Source organism: Phycodurus eques, chromosome 12 (genome assembly GCF_024500275.1).
Source record: "Phycodurus eques isolate BA_2022a chromosome 12, UOR_Pequ_1.1, whole genome shotgun sequence".
Taxonomy (NCBI): Eukaryota; Metazoa; Chordata; class Actinopteri; order Syngnathiformes; family Syngnathidae; genus Phycodurus; species Phycodurus eques.
In genome coordinates this window covers 7,255,422-7,277,848 of record NC_084536.1, presented here as the reverse complement: position 1 = coordinate 7,277,848, position 22,427 = coordinate 7,255,422, and the positions used below count along the sequence as shown (strand labels likewise).

General features: G+C 39.8%; 1 protein-coding gene across 1 annotated transcript in view; it reads right to left on the bottom strand.

Annotated features, from left to right (window-relative positions):
• Positions 1-357: 357 nt before the first annotated feature.
• cwc22 (CWC22 spliceosome associated protein homolog) overlaps positions 358-22,427 on the bottom strand; it is a 28,708-nt gene continuing 6,638 nt past the window's right edge. The window contains exons 10-20 of the mRNA XM_061692277.1: positions 19,929-20,135; positions 14,647-14,709; positions 13,722-13,817; positions 13,556-13,637; positions 11,039-11,099; positions 10,878-10,955; positions 6,687-6,839; positions 4,076-4,203; positions 3,767-3,868; positions 3,252-3,430; positions 358-849 (exon numbers count right to left, since the gene is read on the bottom strand). Of these exons, the coding sequence (XP_061548261.1) occupies positions 440-849; positions 3,252-3,430; positions 3,767-3,868; positions 4,076-4,203; positions 6,687-6,839; positions 10,878-10,955; positions 11,039-11,099; positions 13,556-13,637; positions 13,722-13,817; positions 14,647-14,709; positions 19,929-20,135 (1,559 nt within the window). The 3' untranslated portion in view covers positions 358-439. The remainder of the gene's footprint in view (positions 850-3,251; positions 3,431-3,766; positions 3,869-4,075; positions 4,204-6,686; positions 6,840-10,877; positions 10,956-11,038; positions 11,100-13,555; positions 13,638-13,721; positions 13,818-14,646; positions 14,710-19,928; positions 20,136-22,427) is intronic.

The following is a 22,427-nucleotide window of genomic DNA, read 5'->3' as shown; positions in this document are numbered from 1 at the left end:
TTGAGAGAGCCAGATGAGGTGGCTGGGGCATCTGATTCGGATGCCTCCTTAGTGATGTGTTTCGGGCACCCCCCACCGGGAGGAGACCCCGGGGACGACCCAAGACACCCCGGAAAGACTACGTACTTCGGCTGGCCTGGGAACGCCTCGGGAACCCCCCCGGAAGAGCTGGATGAAGTGGCTCGGGAGAGGGAAGTCTGTGCGTCCCTGCTAAAGCTGCCCCCGCGACCCGACCTCGGATAAGCGGTAGAAAATTGATGGATGGATGGATAAAGGATTTACTCACTATAAAATGGCCGACTCACCATATAGGAGATAGGTGGGAGTAGTTTCCAATACAGCCAACAAGAAAGCAAACATTGAAAAATGACAACTTTAATGGGTTTTTTTCTCAATCACATTATAAGAAAAACTAAAGGGTCAAAAGAGTGAGCAGTGTTCATCGCCGCCTCCTGTCGTCTCTGTTGCCGTCTCTGTTCTCCTTGTTCCTCTCCTCCTCTCTCCCCCTGCCTCGATTCTCATCTCTCCCTCGTTTGTCCTCTCTCCCTCTTCTGTCCTCCTCCCTCCTTCCCCTTCTGTCATCCTCGTCCCTCCTGCTGCTGACCTCTCCTCTGCCTCGTTTTTTCTCCTCCTCCCTCCCTCGCTTCTCTTCTTCCCTCCCTCTCCTGTCCTCCCTCCCTCGAACGCCTTCTTTTTTCTGGCTCCCATTCCCCTCTTCTTCATGGCGTCTCCGTCCTTTTGTGTCCCCCCTGTGGTCAAGGTTCTTCTTCTTCTTGGTCTTCTCTTTTTTCTTTTTCTTGTCACTTTGTCCTTTCTGCCTCCTCTTTTTCTTGTGTTTGGTGTCCGACTCTGGATGGGGATCAAAAACAAAACCATTGTCAATCATTCAGTAAAAGTGACAGGCGACAAGTGGAGGCAAGTGGCGAGCGGACGTCAATGCTCTTCGGTTAAGGAATGCAACCAGCAAGGTTCATTTGAATCTTGAGATGCATTAAAAAATGTAGTTTATTAGTTTTCGGAGACTTTTCTTTTGAAATACAATATCAGATCTTCATCAAACCTCTTTTGGTGGAGTCCTTGGTGGTCTGTCACACAGATCTGGACTTGTCTTGCGATACCAATGGGATTATGTTGGGGTGGCTTTGGCTCAGTAGGTGGTACTGGTTCGAATCCCTGCTACGACTGTCCGCATGTCGAAGTGTCCTTGGGCAAGACACTGAACCCTAATTTGCTCCCAGTGGGGCTGGCAGCGCCTCGCATGACAGCAGTCGCCCATTGGTTTATGAATGTGTGTGTGAATGTGAGACTTTGTAAAGCGCTTTAGGCACTGTGGTGATGATAAAGATAAAGCGCTATATAAGTGCAGTCCATTTACCATTTATTTTTCCTAAGATATCAAATAAACTACATTTTTTAACGTATCTCAAGATTCAAATTAACTTTGCTGGTTGCATTCCTTAACCGAAGAGCATTGACGTCCGTATTATTGGGAAGGTTTTATTTTGAAGGTGGCTTTTGCCGCGAGTGAGTGACCTATTACCGTAGTGCCTAGTATGAACAAAATTAGGGGCGGCTGGCTTGACTGCTACTTTACAAGTGGAGGCTGGCTTGACCGCAGTCGAAAACGGCACCTACGAAGAGACGCGCTTACGAAGCACAGTTTAAACTGCAAGCTATCAGTTACGCGGAGGAACACGGGAATCGGGCAGCCGCGAGAGAATTCAAGATCAAGAAGTGGAGCAAGCAGGAAAACGAAGCTGAGTTTCCGCGGAAACAAGGTGAGGTGGCCCGAGTTGGAAAACCAACTCGAGCGATGGATTAATGAACTCGGTGTGAACAGGGCGTTCAATGTGAAGTTGCGAGGAGCGTGGGAGCGATAGATGACAGATGGCGAACAGAGCTTTACGAAGACTAGGAGGCTGCGCCGGGCGAGTTTGTGAATGGATTGTGGATGCTTGGGCTAACGTGTCTGCTTGCACTGTTGTTCGAGCTTTCGTAAAAGCCGGCATCATTTCTGAGGAGCCGCACGGCAACGAGACTGACTCCGACGAGTACGAGAGGGAACCTGGCGTGTTTGATTGAGAACTTGCCCAGCTGTTCATTTCGGATACAGAAGATGAGGACTTTGATGGATTTGTGGATGAGGATTGATCAAAAAATAAGCTGAGTACATTGTTAAATACTTCAATAAAGTACAACCGAACTCAGTTTTGCTCCCACTGCCTTTTTAAAAACATTGTTTTAGCATGCATGCATGCTACCAAATGTTTTAAGCTGGCGTATGTTTTACCATGCCTGCGCCCAATTATACAGTACGCCTTATGTATGTGTTAAATACAGAAATAGACCCCGTAACAGACTTTAATACGCCTTTACGCCTTTTAATACGGTGCGCCTTATGGTCGAGAATAATGCGGTAGCTCTCATGGATGGCGTCAACATTTTTCTGTCCGCTGATAAGAGAAAAACTGCCGATAGCCAAGTTGGACTATCAAAACATGCCTGTCATCATCTGCACACAATACATTTATTAATTACTATCTGCTTTGAGTATTTTGTATTTCAATGATTCTCAAAGGGTGGTACAAGTACCACTAGTGGTACTCAAAGTTATCACTGACTTAAAGAGAAAATAAAATGTACAACTTTTCAAACACGAAATAGAATCTTCCACATTCCAATGAAGTGTGTATCTATGCATACAGCCTGTTTAAAAAAACAAACGGAACATTTGTTTTTACTTTTCATGTACAGTACATTTTAAGTACAGTTCAGTTGTATTTAACTGTTAAGTACATTTGCATTGAATCTGTTTTCAAAATTTTATTGCGGTACAATTATATTTTAACCTTTCCTAAACTGTGCATTATGTTACAGTGGCTTACAGTAATGTACTTTTTAGGAGTAAAAGCTTCTTTTGTTGTTAGGCCTACTGTACTATTCTAATGTTGGTTATTGTGGTGGTACTCGGAGAGGTTTGAAGTGCTATTTAGTGTAAAAATTTTGACAACCACTGACGTATGTGACAATGTTTTTGTCATGCAATTGTATAAATATTGATTGCGAACTGCTCCAGATTTTGGTCTATTGCCTTTTTTTTTTTTTTTTTTTTTTTTTTTTTTTTAAAATGGTACTGACAGTTTGTATAATTGCGTTGATGTCATAGTGGTGCGATGTGGAGGTGGTTTTAGTGGGGTAAGAATGAGGTAGCAAATGCACGGGCCGACAGCGCTCGAAGGTAGCAGACGCACCTGAGCTGCTGCTGCTGGACGACGACGAATCCGAGTCACTGGACGAGTCAGAGGAGGAGGAGTCAGAGGAGGACGAAGAAGAGGAGTCAGAAGAGGAAGAGGAGTCGGAAGATTCCACTTCCTGGTTCTGAGTCATGATCATCTTGGGGGCATTCTTCAGGTGTTCCCTCAATTCGTCACTGCAAGACAACATGCAACACTTTAGTAGAACCGCACACAGACGTATGCGTGCGTGCGCAGGTGTAGAAACATACTTGGATCTTATGTGTGTTTGTAAATGTACATGGGTCTTGTTAATATGTTTGTGTGTGTGAAAACGGACATGGATCTTATTCGTGTGTTTCTCTGCGTGCGCATGTGCTTGTGTGTGTAAACATACACAGAGCTTGTTAGCGTGTTGCTGTGTTTTTGTGCGTCTGTAAACATATATGGATCTTGATGAGTTTGGGTGTGTGTATACGTACATGGTTTGTGTTAAGTGTGCATGTGTGTGTGTGTGTGTGTGTGTTTCGTACGTGAGACCTCCCAGGCCGATGGATGTGAAGAAATTGATGGCGAATCGAGTGTTTCGGGGATTGTCGCGAGGAAAAAGACCTTCGAAGAAACTCTGTAGGGTCCTGAAAGACAGACAAATTCAAGACTTGAACAATACGGGACAAATTGTACCATGAGACGTTTGTGCGTGCTTGCTTGTGTGCGTGCGTGCGTGCGTGTTTGTGAGAGAGCGGGACAAACCAGGCAGCACATTTTGCTGGAAGAGCTTTGCTGCCCGGCCTGCCGTTTTGCTTTCACTATTGCTTGCGTGTGTAAGTCTGCGTACGTACATATCTTTGAAGCGCTGGTTGAGTCGGGGCAGGCCCATGTAAGCGCAGAGCTCCTGGAAGAGAATCTTGACAAAGATTCTGCTGGATGAGGTGGTAGTCTCTTCACTGATCTTGATGCACTCCAGAACCTGGAGCAGAACCAGAACCACAACACCACTCACATGACTTGATGGTAGGGCTTGGAAATTCAAAGTCGTAAAATTTGCAAGGGAATAAATGACTAAAAATACAACAGCAAAAAAAACAAAAAACATTTCATGCAAGTACAGTAGTACCTTGACTAATGAAGTTTTATGCTTCGTCCATTTTATTTTTTTTTGCAAAAATTTGAGTTACAAGCGAGCTTCAGATGGAAAAAAAAAATTGCACCATTCGAGGGGAGTTTGCGTTTTTGTTTTTTTAGAGAAACCACTGCACCTGACGAAGAACAACCAATCAGACTGATAGAAATGATTGGTTGAACGCTTACACAACAGTGGACACACTTTTTATAATACTTCCCATTACAGATACACACCCAGATCTCCTTATAAACATATAGTTGCATCACACTTAGTCCCACCGACACAACAAACGGACAAAATATCAACACGGGGTGCGTCGGGAAACTCACTGCGGGCGCGCTCTCTGCACGCCGGAACCTTTGGTAACTCAGAGCGTTGTTGGAGTGTCGTTCGATACGAGCGGAACTGACACATTCAATTTGGCGGATAACTGACATAGCCCTGCCAATAGCCAACACGTTTCATGAGTAAAATTAGAAAATGAAACGCGCTCTGTCTCCGAGTACCGCAAACTCGGGGCGCCGTGAGAGCGTCGGACTGAGTTTCCGAACGCACCCAGACGAAGCTAGGATTGGTCAGAGACTGCATGACATCGCGACAGGAAGCGATTTTGGCCACAAAACAAGCAGACGAAAGCTTCTGCGGTCTCTTTCGTACGGACGCTGTTCTGAGCCACGTGCGGGAGAGCCTACCTAGTGCTCAACCTTCACCAACCTTATTGTTTGACTCTGTATTTTCCAATAAATACAACCTCTCTTTTGAAAGCCACTAATTTTTTTTTTGCCATTGCGTTGCCATCTTTGAAATCCACTTTCAGAAGATGTTTGAGTACGGCAGTGAACCCTCGCCAACATTGTGACGTCTCGCATTTCCCGTATGCCGGCGTACACTGCTAGCAGTGCAACGATGCACTTCTGTGTCAATTTGAATTGTAATCATTTTTATTTTAATCGCACGTGACACCATTTTATTTGTTTTACACATCTTAATTATCCATGCAATATTTCCATGACTTTTCCAAAAATGTGTGTGTGTGTGTGTGTGTGTGTATATATATATATATATATATATATATATGAATATGAACACACGCATTTTCAATTCCCATAACCTTTCCAGGTTTTTCATGACCGTGCGAACCCTGTGTCTTTCAAACACCAAACGGGTTTACTTTCTTAAAAGGGAGAGGACTTGTCCGTGGGACCCAGAATTCGTTATTGTTTGTACGGGATCGAATACTTTACTCAAATGAAATGCAAGTAGATTTTTTAAATCTTTTTAAAATGTGATTTTCTGTATTTTTTTTTCGATATTCTGTCTCTCCCTGTTAACATAAACCTGCCAATAAAATTTTAGACCGCTCATGTCTGTAATAATTATTTACTCCACTGTATTTTGCATGGATAAGTGCTGATGACAAAACAAAATGTCTATATTTATGTTTGAATATGATGATCTCTCCATTAACTTATTTTCAGTGAACAGTGCCCCATATTGCCAGCAGGTGTTTTTAAGCATAAGTACTGAACCTACCAAAACAAAGAATAGAATCTCTTCTTTCACCATAAAAAAGTTTGTTTCTAGCTTTCTCCATTCTTTAGTAATCACGAGAGCATGGGTTGGTTACACCCAAAACATAGGTTTCTGACCAACAAGCGTAAAAAATTAGATTTTTGGGAAAAGAAACATGTCATGCAGTGACTTTGATGCCTAATTTCTTTGGGATTTTGTGACACATCAAACCCTAAAACAAAAAAAACAAGTCTGAGAAAGGGCCTTAGACGGCAAAATAATCATTTACTTTGAGTTATACAACTAAGAAACGCACAGTGACGCTGACGCACCGCATGGCTCCATTTGAACGTCAGTGGCTTTTTGACTTGGCATTCGCCATTTACTCCATGAACTTCGTCATCTTTGCTCGCGACCGCAACACAAGCTTTCTACTAATTACGCGACACATTCTCCGTTTATACCATACAAATACATACTCTGTTGGAGTGTCTTCCAACGTGTTGGCATTTCTTTCCCTCATCCAAGCCGACACGTTGAAGACCGTACTTGACGAATATATACGACAGTGGCAGTAAACACTTGGACTCCAGTTGACAAAAATAAATGGCCACAGCAGTCAATGACCTAAATTTCCCTCAATTCCCGAAGAAAGTTTCCAATTTGGATTATTCCCCTAATTTCAAAGTGCAACTACCCAGCCGTAAACTTCAAAGGAATTTCAATCCACCCTTTTGAAATCCTATGCGCGTGTGTGTGTGTCTAGTGTGTGCGTACGTGCGTGTTTGTGTGTGTGTGTGTGTATGTGTGCTTACACTCCAGGGGACAGAGTCGGTGTAGAGGAGGTGAGCGAAGAGTCTGGCCACGTTCCTCAGCTTGTTGGTCTCTAGTCGGTGGATGGTCTCGTACTGCTCGGAAAAGATGGCCTCAAAGCTCTCCATGTACTCCTTTTTCAGCAGGCAGAACCTCTACACGCGCACACACACACATTATTGTTCATAAATTACAGTTTAAACAGAGACCAAGTCATTAAAATTTTTTTCATGTGAACCATAAGCTGTACAAGTCAATTGGAAAAAAAAATTAAACCTTTTCAAGAGAGGAATTAAAAATAAAGCGGAACCTCGATAAAACAGACCCCAATATAACGGATGTCGGATAAAACGGATTGTTGGGAGTGAACAATGTGTCCAAAAATAGTTTCCATTTGTCACTTAATGTGCCATCTGTTAGTTCCAGAATTGGCCGCTGTTGTTCACTGGCGCTGTGGCGCAATGCAGGCAGAGAATGGGACTGACGTATTTCAGGATCACAGATATACAATATTATTTGATCCTATTCCAAAAGACGTGCCTCCCGTGCCTATGTGGTGGCCATGTTGAACACGGTGTACTGACGTGGCAGCCATGTCATAATGGTTATGTCTATTGCACTGGGGAACACAATTTCTGTTGAGTTAGGTCTGACAGCAGTTTTCAACTAATTTTTGGGTGGGCAATGCAAAACTGCTCTCAGTTTTTCCTCTATCACGTAACGTTTTTGAACAACGAGAGAAGAAAAAGTGGAACAAAGGAAATATATAAATGAAACACTGAGATGGAATAGTTACAAGCTTTGAAAACTAAAAAAACAGCATAAAACGAAATAGAACTTACAACGGTATGCCCATGGTTGTAAGGTTAAGAGAAAAGCCAGCACAAATCCTCTTAATTCCTACTATGCTAGCTTTCTGTTTACGGATATTGCTAGTAATTAGCTATTGGGAGTTGCACACACCTCTCACTGTGACTGCACGAACAAGTTGCCCCGTAGCTGTAGATGAGTCTAATCGTAATGAGCTGGCAAATCTTACTAGCTAATCAGTGGAATGTTGCTTATCTGGAGGGTAAGCTGTGGAGAACAAACTTGACGTGCTAGAAAAAAAACTGACTGGAATTTTGGAATCAGCATGCCAATTTTAGTTTTAATCAGCATTAAAATCGAACTCGAATTTTTTTTTTCAAATTGTTCCCCAGTGTCTATTGTGCATAGAGCGCAGCGCAGAGAGAGAGCATGGCATTGCTGCAGTGTTAACTCGGAGGAATACAAAAGACAAGCTTCTGAAGTCTAGAACATGATATTTTTGGTATGGCAACAGTTTTTTGTAACATTTTGCCAATGGATCTGGAACTAGGAAGCACACTAATTCTTCGCTGCTCATGAAAGACACTTGCCTATGATGAGTACTATACATCAACAATGTTACCATGAACAAGAGCAATGGCGTGGTAAGTTTGGATAAAATGTGAAACTTTTCAAGCTTTTTGAAAAATTAAATTGACAAGTTCTTTGTTCTGTACTGGGTATTTTAGGCCACGAAAAAAAACCCAACAACCTACAAAACTATTTTGTACAGTACAGCAAGATGGGTGCATTTGGCCTGGAAAAAAAAAAAACAAGTGCTCCTTAGTAATGGACAATTGGCTGTATCGGGAAACCCACCCACCCCTATTAGTCCCTTCTATCAAGGTTCCACAAGTATGCACCCTCTCCTAACTGGGGATGTAGCTGTGTTCAGAATGAACTAATCATATCCATCATATGTTAAATGGGAGTCTGCACATACCTGCCACCATTTAAAGTGTCTCTGATTAGAGACAAATAAAGTTTAGCTGTTCTTGTAGGCTTTTCTTGACGTTTTTTAACAGAAACCTGACGGTTTTGTGCTGACAGTGACTGCTATCTGGAACTGTTCACAATTTCCTCCACCTTAACTAAACCCCCAGTTCCAGCTGGAGAAAAAAAGTTCCAAAGCATGACTGCCAGCACCATTCACTGTTGGTATGCTGCTCTTTTGGTGATTAGCGGTGTTTGTTTAGGAATTATGGCCAAAAAGTTCAACCTTGCTTTCATCAGACCCGAAAACATTTTCCCACATGCTTCTGGGAGATTTGGTTATGTCAGTTTTACAATAAACTAGACTTTACACCAATCTGATCGGCCTTATCGGTAGCGGCCGATAATTAGCATTTTATGCTGATCGGCTTTAATGCCATAATTCGCCGATCCGACCAATTACGTCATTGATATTCCGATATCACCGCATCCCGTTTTTTACGATCACTGGGCTTCATCTTGTCAACTCAAACACGACCGGATACACTCATTACCATGGCGACGACAACAATAATGGATCGTGCCGTGTGTTTATAAGAACAAAATGGGTGAAAACGTGTGTTGGTGGTCACCGGTGCTCGGGAGAGGACGTTTGTTTAAGGCTTGCTTGAGGTATGTTCATGTACTTTTAATACGATACCGCTCGCAAGCAGGCAACAAAAGGTTATGTAGCCTAGCAACCTAGCACTAACAGTTGGAAGCGAACATGCCTTCTGTCGAATCATGCTCTACAGTTTTGGTGTGTGTCAAGTTTTTTAATTCCAATAAAGTAATTCAATTACAGTAAATTAATACCCATTATTTCTGTCATGTTGTAATGTTGGTTTAACCTGACTGATTAGAATACATGATCTGACAAGAGCAGTTATTTCCAACGTTTATGGCGCCAAGGAACATATTTTACAACTGAAAAATCTTACAGCACACCAATAAACAAAAATGTCACAAAAAGTGGATACATTAATTACTGTATGTACTTCCTGCAATCTAATAGAAGACCATTAATTTGTTCTGTCTGTCAGTATGCCTCACTGGCATAAATAGATGAACAAAGATACATTATGTACCGTAAATATATTTTTTTTTTTAGCAATTAAGTACACAAGTATATACAGTAAATGAAGAAGTCATTTAAATAGACATATTGTTCCAGCTTGTGATCGGATCGGTGATCGCTTTTTTTTTAAACTCTCTGATCGGTCCCAAAAATCCCGATCGTGTAAAGCCTGCAATAAACTTCAAGTGTGAGTGGCAAATTAAACACTTGAAGCAAGCACGCTTGATATCTTATTTGGAGAACATAGCGAGCGAGCCTTTTCATTTCCTTAGAGTGATTTTATACAATAATCTCACACTTCTCCCACAGCAAAAAAGGCGCTAAAGAATACTTTAAAAAGTGTCTTAAGTTTACAGCGGACACCTGCGTATTTGCACTTCAGCATTCATGAATTCCCCTATTTGTGGATTTGTTTTTGGACAAACCCCCCACTTATTCGTGTATGTTTTTTTCTACACCCTATCCATCCCCCACATATTCATGATTTTTTTTCTTCCATGTCAATTGTGAGTAGGAATGGGGGGGGGGGGGGGGGAATAAATAAACACAAAAAATAAAAAACAGTTTGGCTAAGTCGAATTAAAAAATAGGTCAGCGTGAAATTTCTGCCTTGTAGCTCCACTGGGACAAAAAAAAAAGAAAAAACCATGTTTGCACCGCCGGAACCAATGTTTCACACGGACATTTATTGCAGACGGATGCAGTCTTGGGCCACTATTAAACTTTGTCAACTTTTTTAAGACACTGTTAGATGTGTAATGTACATATAATATGATGTATGAGTGAGCTAAATGGTAAGTAGCGTTTTTAGACCTACAATGGTAATCGCTCGCACGCTAATGCTCATCGAGATTGCTTACCATTTAGCATTTTGTCATCTCAAATTCTGTACACCAAATTTATACCATACACTCAGTACCAATATATGCAGTTTGAGGCTAGAAGTCAATCCCTCATAAATGAGAATACAACGACATGTTAGTTGTAGAATTTTTTTGGGGGGGGATTATGAATCGTTTATTCGAGTAATAATCAATAGGAGAAGCGATTCTAAAAATATTTGATAATGACTAATTTTAAAAGCTTTTCACAATTCACGGTCCCCATCCCTCGCAAATAGCAGGGGGTTTACTGTAAATGTGTTTCAAGGGTCTAGGAGGGGTAAAACTACATAAAAACAATGTTTTCTTACATGGTTTATGTATAACACAGATTTTTACCAGTCACGGGTGGGTCTGGAATTTATCCCCCAAAAATAAACGGAGGCTCACTGCATAATCTCTGTGTTTCTCACCCCTGCTAGCAGGCCAAAGAACTTCTCGTAGGTCCTCTGTTGAGCGCAGCAGTCAAGAATCATGTTGCAAAGCTCCTTCTACACGTACAAATTAATGGACACATTAGGGGTCTGTTCACCAACCACTATGTCAAAGGTCTGTGCGTTTGTGTGTGTGGTACCGTCTGACTATCGGGAAAGTCCATCTTGATGAGCTTGTGAGCACATTCCTCAAAGTCCAAACTGCACAACGAAGTCAAGACGCAAAAGAATGAGTCATTTTTCCAATTTATCCTCCTTCTCACCCTTTATTCTGAGAAGCTTCCTCTGCTACGTGCTAACTAACTGGTAGCCACCAGTGAGTTTCGAGTCACTCACAAATGTTTGTCACTTTATTTATCAGGTGGTCAAACTCTCACAAGTATGAAACGACACAATAATAAACATATTCTTTAATTGGAAAGCTAACTGAACTGTATCTTTGTCAAGACAAATTGTTTTGCTCTTGGATGTTATTAGAGTGTACGCCTAATGAAGTGGACACTAAAGGCCTCTTTAAACTCCTACGGTCGCACGGCCGACAACGCCCGCTTTGCATCTCCTGACCGACGAATCGGCCCGCGCGGCCCCACTGCGTAGCTTGACGCGCACACGGCAAAAATTGTGGCTGCGCGTTGAACGCTGCGGAGATCATCTCTCGTGATTGGTCCTTGTTAGTCACAAGCTGTGTTGGCATACTCAGCGTGCCCCTTGGTTCTACATACCATCTACGCCGCCGCCTTCTCGATCAATTTTGCAGCATAATTAAACGTATCATCTGGTCATCTAGGTCGATTTATTCAAGCAGACACTGTTCCACGGTCGCCATTGTTGTTGCTTTGTTCCTTGTTACTGAAAGGAAAGTTAAAAACGGCTTCCCGGAAATGGCCAAAAAATGCAGAGGAAACTCCACCCTGTGGCGTCCGAGCCAATACCAGCCGTAGCCACACCCCCGACTTGGAGGAGAACTGCAGGACATTTTCAAAACTGCGCGCGTCGGTTGCGCTCGAGTATAAAGGCAAACTACGTGCGGGACAGCCGCAGTGACGTCAGCGCGGTCGCCGTCCACGCGAGTATAAAGAAGCCTTAAGTGAGTGTAAGAGTGTGTGTGTGTGTGTGTGTGTGTAAACGTGTGTGTGTGTGTGTGTTACTTTCACTCAAGCTGCCTCAGTGTTTGATGCTGCTGTCCAGAACTCTGATGTTTTCTTTCATTGAACCACATTAACTTGGACACAATCACACATACAGATACAAGAACACACACTCTGTTACAAACTTTTGGACACACGCGCGCACACACACGGATACACAGTCACATACAAGGACACAGATGGACACGCAGAGTCTCACACAAAGACACAAACACACGCGCACACACACACTGATACGAACACATACACAAACAGACATGAACACACACGAACATAAACCCACACGCAACTAGGGTTGGGCATCGAGAATCGATTGGAACCAGGACTAAGGTTCCGGTTCTCCCGGAATCGTTCAAATTAAAAAAATTTCAGTTCCCAGTTTCGATGACTCCAGCTAAAAACCAACGAAGAAGCGGCGAAAACCAGCGAAGAAGAACACGCACGAAGACGTACTTGTGCTCAATCGCGGTGGCGAACAAAAGTGTCTCTTAACTTTGTTAAAATCAATGACCAGTCGCCTCAGTACAACACTTGGAATAAGATTATATTGTGCAAAGGAGGCCTTCACGATGTGTAGCGTCAGACGCGCTCCGAGCCTCAGCCTACACTGCGCGGAGCTTCAGTCAAGTCAACTCTCAGTCAACTGGGTGAGTGAAACAATAAAATGCGTCGATGTCAACATTGAGACAGCTAACAAGGTAAATGGTTGGTTCCAATTTTGCACTGATGGTTTTTAACGTTTATTTTAGTCTTCAAACCAACGTAAGTACCGATGACCCCAAAAAATAAATAAATGATAAAAAAGCTTAACATTCGGCTAAAACTTCACCGTAGCAACTTTACATCACAATGAATTGGGACAAAATTCACATAAACGTTGTGTCACAGTATCACAAACACTAACCTTGTCCTTCATCGGTGGTAAAGAAAAGAATCAGCGTTTTATAGCATTTGGCTCAGTCCATTTAAAAAAAAAAAAAAAAAAAATCACCGGTGTCGTGTGAAGTTACTTTTCATGCCAAAATGCTGAGTTCCGGTGCGTACCCTTCAAAATAAAAGGCTACAAGCTTAAAACAGGGTGTTAAAACTTGCACGTATAAACCATTTGATGTGATGAAACGGTCCCAAGTAACTATTTTAACAATGCTATATTTAACTTTTAGCTGAAACATTCATTAATGAATATTAAGTTAATTGGGTTAGTTCCACACACATTGCCTTTTAGTTCATAGGTTTGATATTGATACTGGTTATAAAGAGCCCCAAGTCAAATGTTAATTTTAGTCTATGCTGCGGGCTGCTAAGGAAATGGAGGTTCATAATTTGAACTTTAATTTGAATTTATTTAAACCATGCAAACTTTTTTGACCAAGCCCCCTAAAAGAATCGGAATCGAGAATCATTTGGAACCGGAATCGAAATCACTGATATTCAAACGATGTCCAATCCTACACACAACACACACACACAAACATGTTTAGTGTGTTTTCATGCGTGTGTGTTTGTGACCTGGACTGGATGACGAGGTAGATGGTCCTCCTGAAGGCAACCAGGTTGACCTCTGTCTGATCCAAGATGGTCACCTTCTCATCTGAAGACACAAAATGTGCCACAATTACCACGTAACGTGAAAACCACAGAAGAAGAAGAAGAAGAAAAATCTCCAGTGTCCCACCTTCCCCCTCCTGCTTGTCATCGCCATCTTCGTCATCCTCGTCATCCTCGCTGTCTCCTTCCTCACCAGAGTCGCTGCTGCCCTCGTCCAAGATGTCTGCCCACAGGACATATGATGGGTCATATTCATATAATTTGATCAGTAACGGTAAAAACACGGCCCACTGAGTTTCCTTTTGAAAATCAATACGTTTGACTGATATAAGTATTTCAATTATTGGCAATTATCCATAAAAAGGTCATTATTGTTTCCAAGAAAAAAAAACGATTCTAAAGTAATATTTTTCAAACTTTAAGACCAAAATGTATTTTTTGTTAGGTGCCCGATTTGAAGTTTCATGATTTCTAACACGTTTTCTTAAAATATATAGGATTTTTCCTGTGTAAAAACAAGTGCAATGGGTTTAATGAGTAGTTAGGATCATTTATGCACTTTTATCCGCAAGTTTGAAGAGCAACACGTAAATTGTGCAACTCAGACCATTTTTATGAAACTGTTTATGTCTTTATTGTTATAAAAAGTCTATTTCAATGGGCCACCACCATTTGCTCAAAAAGGATAGCCTTTACTATATGAATGCCTAAAATGTTAAATAATAAAATCATATTTATGAAAAAAAAGTAGGCCTTCAAGCCTGGCTATTTCAGCAGTGGATACATTCATCCATATAAATCCAAGGCGGCATTAAAAATTGCTAATCTCTAGTTTTTTTTTTTTTGTGTGTCTTTACCGTTATTTATCAAATTATATGAAAATTACCCATACAGTACAGTTGTTTAGCAACATGCTACTGACTATTCTCACTGCTCTGGTCACATTCACCTCCACAGAAATGCCACAAACTGCTTTCAAGCTTATTCTAATCTATTGTGCAGTAGTGCACACCCCAAAAGCAATATGGATATACAGTCCCACATGAACTTACCTCTCTTCAGCGTTTTGTACTTCTCCTCATTTTCTTGGAAGTTTGGGTCCATCTTGAACGCATCTATGGACACACACACACACACACACACACACACACACACACAACAGTGAAACATCCATCATTTGGACAAATGAAGTTCACTTTTAAAGGATGTAGTGCATTTTGGATTGTGTTCGGAATCACTCACTCATTCATGACTCCATAATCACTGTACAGTGGTGCCTTGAGGTACAATTATAATGAAAATGCCATGAAAACACATGTACCTGAAAAAACACTTCTGTCTGAAAGCATCTTTCCCCATTGAAATGAATGCAGTGCCATTAGTCCGATCCCGCCTCCCCCAAAAACCCAACAAAATGTTTTGTTTTTTTAAATCAGGAAAATGGCACTCTATAATATTGTACTTTATAAAAAGATATTGTAATAACATAATTAAATACAATCTAAAGAATAATTAGTTTGTACATCATGATTTAATGCTTGAATTGTATTCATTTTGCTGCTCCTTCAAGTGTGCTCACCTTGGCCCCCGGAGGGCAGTATAATACAGTCCTACAGACACAAAAGTAGAAGAGTCACCAACACTTCTCTCAGAGGATGCAATAATATTGGTTGGTTTCCCCAGAGCATAAAGAATATGTCTGCCTGTTGTTAGATTGTCTGTGTAATTGTGTTGTTCCACCATATGCGTTCAAATATCCGTTACATAATTGGTTGTAAAATCGCGCCTGTCGATGCTAACGTTAGCATGTCAATATCATGTTCCATTCATGTTAGAATTAAGCTAGCAGGCTGGTCTACAAACAAGAAAACTACATTGCATTTGCTTGTTTGAAATAATGCGGTATATGCGCTTCACTGTTGTGTCAAGATCCCAACCCAAACTTTTTTTTTTTTTCCTGAAGTTAAGCACTTTATTTAAACACCTATAACGTTCTTGTTTTCATTAACTTGCTCTTATTCTGAAATGCAGCCCTACTTTTATTTAGTAAATGAGAGAACATTGCACAGTTATGCTCATACGTTTGATGACCCAGGCGGAATTTGTAAAACGTGTACAATTCTTTAAAGAAAACATGAAGGATCAGGCAATTTTTTTTAATTTTCAAATGGGTTTTAAATTAGATCAAAGCATTTCAGAAATAAAAAACAAAACACAACCATAAATAATATAATGAGATGGTCCTTGTTCAGTAAGTCATGTTTAAAATAAAATAATAATAATAATAATAATATTTTACAAAATTCTGCCAGGGTGGTATGTAATCTTAGGAGTACAACAGTGTCACATTTTTGCTTAGTTCTGTGTTACTTGACTATGATAAATGCCAAAAGGTTTTTGAATTTGACTGACATAGTGATTACAAGCATACGACTAGGCTGGCAACTTACTTCTACAGTATATCACGATAAATAGACACGAGATGATCTACTGGATCTTTGGGTCAAGAAATTGTCTCGATCTGGACTTTTTTAAATTTGAGATCAATACCCCAGCGTGAGACATTTTTTATTTTGGTGTCATAGGGACAAATTGTGGGGTTGTGGATTACACTACAAGGAGTTTTGTCGTTCCTGATCTGGGAAATCAGCCACGGTAGCAAATCGGGCCAATGAAGGGGCTACAATCTTGTAGTCTGATCCAGGCACAAGGTGCACACAGCAGTGTGTGTTGTTTACTTTAAACTAGCACACAAATGCAAAAATTCGAATGCATATAATGTTAACATCTTTCATCGTCGGGGTGTTAACTCGGATAAGCGGTAGAAAAATGGATGGATATTATGTTAAAACATATCTACACACAAATATCTCAGTATACTTCTGTGCTCTGTTGAGCGTAGTTTATTTCGACTGAAGCTATTACAAACCAGGGCTGCAACGAATACTCAAATGTTTCGAGTACTTTGAAAACAAAAAATGCTTGAGGGATTTGCTCTGCCTCGGGGATCCGCTTATTTAACTTATTCATTGCAAGCCCCCCTAGTTTGATTGAGTTTGATACTGTAGTTGTGTGTGTACACCTTTAAGAGGGTGGGCGGGGGTGAGCAGTGTGACGTCAGCGTAAGGAAAAGTCAGTCTGGGAAAACGCTGCATGAGTTGTGGCCGACAGCAGCTCGTCTAATTAGTCTGGTCTAAGCTAATAAACACACAGCCACGAATCTACTGTATTATTATGTCACATCCCAAAATGTTAGCTATTCAAGTAAAGTTGATCAACAGGCTCGCTATACCTTTTTTTTAATTAATGCCTTATGTGTTTTTTTTTTTTTATACGTACAAGAAATGCTAAGAACAATAAGAAAAAATGTTAAGTTTAAAATGAAATTTATTTGTTTTCTTGCCTCATTGAAAATATTTAATACTGAGCGCGAATGGTCTCATAAGGGTGAAGAAGCTTTGTGAGGTAGGGCGGGGGAAGGGCATTTAATGATTTGTAAACAAAAGAATTTTAAAACAAATCCTGAAGTGCACTGGCAACCAGTGCAACGAGGCCAAGAAATTAACAATGTACATGTATTTAACTTGTGTCCATAGACACCAGCCAAAAGGAAAACAACATTTTAGCAAGTTCGGCTTCAAACAATCATGTCATCAAACCGTTTTCTGGGTTTGGTCACCGGACGTTCCGCATATAGTGGATCCTCTTTGCTTTCTGTTTAGTTTAACAATAAACCGGAGCTTTACTATAAAGAAGAACTTTACTATCAGCCAAACTGCTGCTTGTGGAGAAGTGAGTTGAGATGAGTTCACTGCCACCATACGCTCGTGTCTCTAGTCTGCGCTCGAAAGCAAAAAATAAAATAATAAAAAATAAAAAAATTTGAAAAAAACAACAGCTTGTATCTGGGAAAAACCCATAAGGCTCACTCTTAAAGCACCACTGTACAGGGACTTTTACCGGGACCAAATGCAATTTAAATGGGTGTCAATTATCCGCAGACTTTCGCTATTCGCCGTCCCGCCCGGTCCAAATCCCCTGCGAATAGCAAGGGTCTACTGTGTAAAGTTACCTAAAAAGTCCCATTTTAAATCCCAGAGATTCGGAAGTAGGGAAATGAGTGAATGCTCGCTGTGTTCTGAATCATTCACTCATTCCCTACTCCCGAATCACTATAAAATTATTTTAATGTCACTATAAAATTATTTTTATGTCATGGAATTTATTAGTGGAACTTCAATAAAACGGACCCCGATATAACAAATATTGGATAAAACGGACTGTTGGGAGTGAACAATGTGTCCAAAAATAGTTCGATTTGTCACTTACAACCCCAGTTCCAATTTAGTTGCAACGTTGTGTTAAACATAAATAAAAACAGAAAACAATGATTTGCAAATCATGTTCGACCTATATTTTATTGAATACACTACAAAGACAATATATTTAATGTTCAAACTGAGAAAACCTCATTGTTTTTAGCAAATAATCATTAACTTAGAATTTTATGGCTGCAACATGTTCCAAAAAAGCTGGGACAGGGTCATGTTTACCACTGTGTTACATCACCTTTTCTTTTAACAACGTTCAATAAAAGTTTGGGAACTGAGGACACTAATTGTTGAAGCTTTGTAGCTGGAATTCTTTCCCATTCTTGCTTGACGTACAGCTTCAGCTGTTCAACAGTCTGGGTCTCCGTTGTCGTATTTTACGCTTCATAATGCGCCACACATATTCAATGGGAGACAGGTCTGGACCGCAGGCAGGCCAGTCTAGTACCTGCACTCTTTTACTACGAAGCCACGCTGTTGTAACACGTGCAGAATGTGGTTTTGCGTTGTCTTGCTGAAATAAGCAGGGGCTTACATGAAAAAGACGTTGCTTGGATGGCAGCATATGTTTCTCCAAAACCTGTATGTACCTTTCAACATTAATGGTGCCTTCACTGATGTGTAAGTTACCCATTCCATTGGCACTAACACAGCCCCATACCATCACAGATGCTGGCTTTTGAACTTTGCGTCCGTAACAGTCCGGATGGTTCTTTTCCTCTTGACACGACGTCCACAATCTCCAAAAACAATTTTAAATGTGGACTTGTTGGACCACAGAACACTTTTCCACTTTGCATCAGTCAATCTTAGATGAGTTCGGGTCCAGAGAAGCCGGCGGCGTTTCTGGGTGTTGTTGATAAATGGGTTTTGCTTTGCCTAGTAGAGTTTCAAGTTGCACTTACGGATGACATTGGTTTTCCGAAGTGTTCCTGAGCCCATGTGGTGATATCCTTTACACATTTAAGTCGGTTTTTTGATGCAGTGCCGCCTGAGGGATCGAAGGTCACGGGCATTCAATGTTGGTTTTCGGCCTTGCCGCTTACATGCAGTGATTTCTCCAGATTCTCTGAACCTTTTGATGATATTATGGGCCGTACATGATGAAATCCCTAAATTCCTTAAACTGTTTGACTATTTTCTCACACACTTGTTCACAAAAATAGCATTGTCCCCTTTCAAATAAACTGATTTAAAAAAAAATAAAAAAATAATAAAATTAAATAAAAAAAGAGGTGAACCTCGCCCCATCTTTGCTTGTGAATAACTGAGCAATTCAGGTAAGCTCCTTTTATACCCAATCATGGCACCCACCTGTTCCCAATTAGCCTGTTCACCTGTGGGATGTTCCAAACAGGTGTTTGATGAGCATTCCTCAACTTTCTCAGGTTTTTTTTTGCCACCTGTCCCAGCTTTTTTTTAACGTGTTGCAGCCATAAAATTCTAGGTTAATGATTATTTGCTAAAAACTATCAAGTTTATCAGTTTAAACATGACATATCTTGTCTTTGTAGTGTATTCAATTAAATAATGGGTGAACATGATTTGCAAATCATTGTATTGTTTTTTTGTTTTATGTTTAACACAACGTCCTAACTCAGCATTACCAAGCACACCGGCATGGTAGGTTTGGACAAAGATGTGAAACTTTCAAACATTTGGAAGATTTTTTTTATTTTTATTTATATATATATATATATATATATATATATATGTATATGTACACACACACACACACACACACTTACTGGGCGATTTAGGCCACGTAAAAAACCTACAAAACAATTTTGTACTGCACAGTATTAAGGGTGCATATGGCCTCAACAACAAAACAAGAAGTGCTTAAATGTAATGGACAATCGGCTATATCGGACGAAACCCCCCCTATTAGTTCGTTCTATTGAGGGTCCACTGTATTACCTGTTGGGAATTTTACTGTTCAGCCCCTTGTTGAACAATAAGTTTTGCAAAAAGTATATGACATACGTATGTGTCACACTCACTGAGGACATCGTCGGTGTTGTATTCGTCTTCAAGCGGCAACATGTGCGTGAACTGGTCGTCCTCATCCACCAGGTCGAGACCCTCGGGGATGACGGGGTGGTCCTTGAAGCCGTCCTTCCGGATGGCGAACATCACCTCTATCATGTACTGCACGCGCTTGTCAATAGCCGACTCGTGCAGGATGTTGCGCAGGCGCTCAAATATGGCTGAAAACAACAAAATAATCATTAAATTACCTGACTGTTCTATGAAAAGATACCAGTATATATCAAATAATATATCAAATATATATAATATATCAAATTTTTTCTTGAAAAAAATATTCATTGAAGGTGGCGCACTAAAATATTTTTTATATTGTAGAAAATCAATTCTATTCTCCTCATATGACTTTTCTAGAAAATATCCAACTATTTTTGTAAGTTTGTCCTTTTCTCTAGAAATTAAGGCTTTTTATCAAAAGAAAATACAACAATATTCGTGAGATCACTTTATTAATTTTTTTTACTTTTTTCCTCCTGCACCACCCCCCCCCAAAAAAAACATCTTTAATTTAATATGATTACGTCTTTATTGTTGAAATTTCTTCCTGTGTCTCTGGAAAAATAAAGCTTTATTCTTGTAAAATGTGACTCTTGTGGAAATAAGAAAAAATAAAAAGACCATAAAAAAAAGGCTTTTTTTCTCCTTCAAATTTTCTGACTTTTTTTCTTTTGATAAAAAAATTTAAGGTGATAACAAGAAAATGTGAGAGTTTTTAATACATGTAAAAATTAAAATTATTTTCATATATATTGTAGAAAACCGTATTTATTCTCCAAAGATTATGACTTTTCTAGAAAATATCCCACTATTTTCGTAAGACTGATTTTTTTCTGGAAAATATGGCTTTGGATCTAAAACAAAATAATATTTGTGTGTTTATAAATGACTTTCTCAACAAACAAAAAAAAACTAAAATTACGACTTTTGTTGATTTTTTAAAAATTATTTTTATAATTGACTTTTTTTCCTGAGATAATCAGATTTTATCTCTGGGAAAATTCTGATTCTTGTAAGAAAAGACGAAAATCATAAAACGTTTTTTTTCCCCCGAGAAAAAATTACATATATAAAAACTTCAAGATTTTTTTATTTGACTGCTGTGCAAGACTTTTTGTCTTGAGAAAATAAAGTTGTTTTAATTCATAAAACAAAACTTTTTTTCCCCCTCTAATATATTGAACCATTTTCATGAGACAATTTTTCGCTAGAATGTACAGTTATCTTGAAAAATACTACTTAAAAGTTATAGGTTTACAAGTTACTTTTTAGAAAAAAAAAACCTTTATTTACTTTTTGTTGAGAAAAAAAAACTTCTAATCAATTTCTTTTTTTTCTTGAGTAAATCAGACTTTTTACCTCTGGAAAAAATAGAGCTTTACTCATAAGACTTGACTATTGTTGAAAATAATTCTGGATTTCTTTCTTTAGAAAAAAAACATCTTGATAAAAACTATTCTCGTAAGATTACATCTTTTAGTTTTTTTTAAAAATCAGACTTAATACTTTTATTAATTTTTTTCTTGTGAAAAAAAAAAAGATTTTTGGGAATAAACAAGAAAGTAATCTTACGATTACAAATAGAAAAAGATATTTTTATTTTTTTATTTTTTGAGAAAATCTGACTGGGAAAAAAAAATCTCCAATAAAGGAACGGGATGAGTCCAAGTTATTATTATTATTATAATTATTATGAAAATACAACAGATCTCTCAAGGTCAAAACTTTTCTGTAAAGGATAATGCCACGATTTTCTTAAGATAATGACTCCTTCCCCAAACCCCCCCCACAATAAACTACAATATTAAAGACCCTTGCTATTTGTGGGAGATAGGACCCGATCACAAACAATGGAAATGCGCAAATAATTGATGGTCCCTTACAATTACCATGAAAAAAATATATTAAATTCCCCCAAAATTCAAATATGTGGGGTTTACTGTATTCTAACATAACATGGAAATGTATAAGTAGAGCTACAAACGAATAGGTGCAAATTCAGATTCACTCGTGAGTCAGCTTGGAAAAATTAATCCTGAATCATAATTTTTCCATTTGAATGAAAATGAATTAAAGTACGCATTTTATTTTGACAAGAGCTGCAATGGTTTGTTTACTTTTGCTGCCATACGCTACAGTTGCAGCCAAGGTTTTAACCAATCACGTGGAGCACGGAGCCGTAGTCTCCCCCGAGACAATCATCTTCGTGTCCGATGGCCATGAGGAGCTGCACAGATGTTTATGGTAGACTCCGAGCGCGGCAGATGAATTGGATAAAGTTATGCAAGATTCCTTCAACACATCATGGCAGATGATTGACAAGAGCTAGGCAGCTACCGCTAAGTAGCACCTAAGCTAACTAGCTGGCTTAGTAGAAGCAGATGTTGCCAGCCAGCGCGGATTTACGCATTTTACGGCGCCGAGACCGGCGTACAACAGACCACGGCCACGTTGGA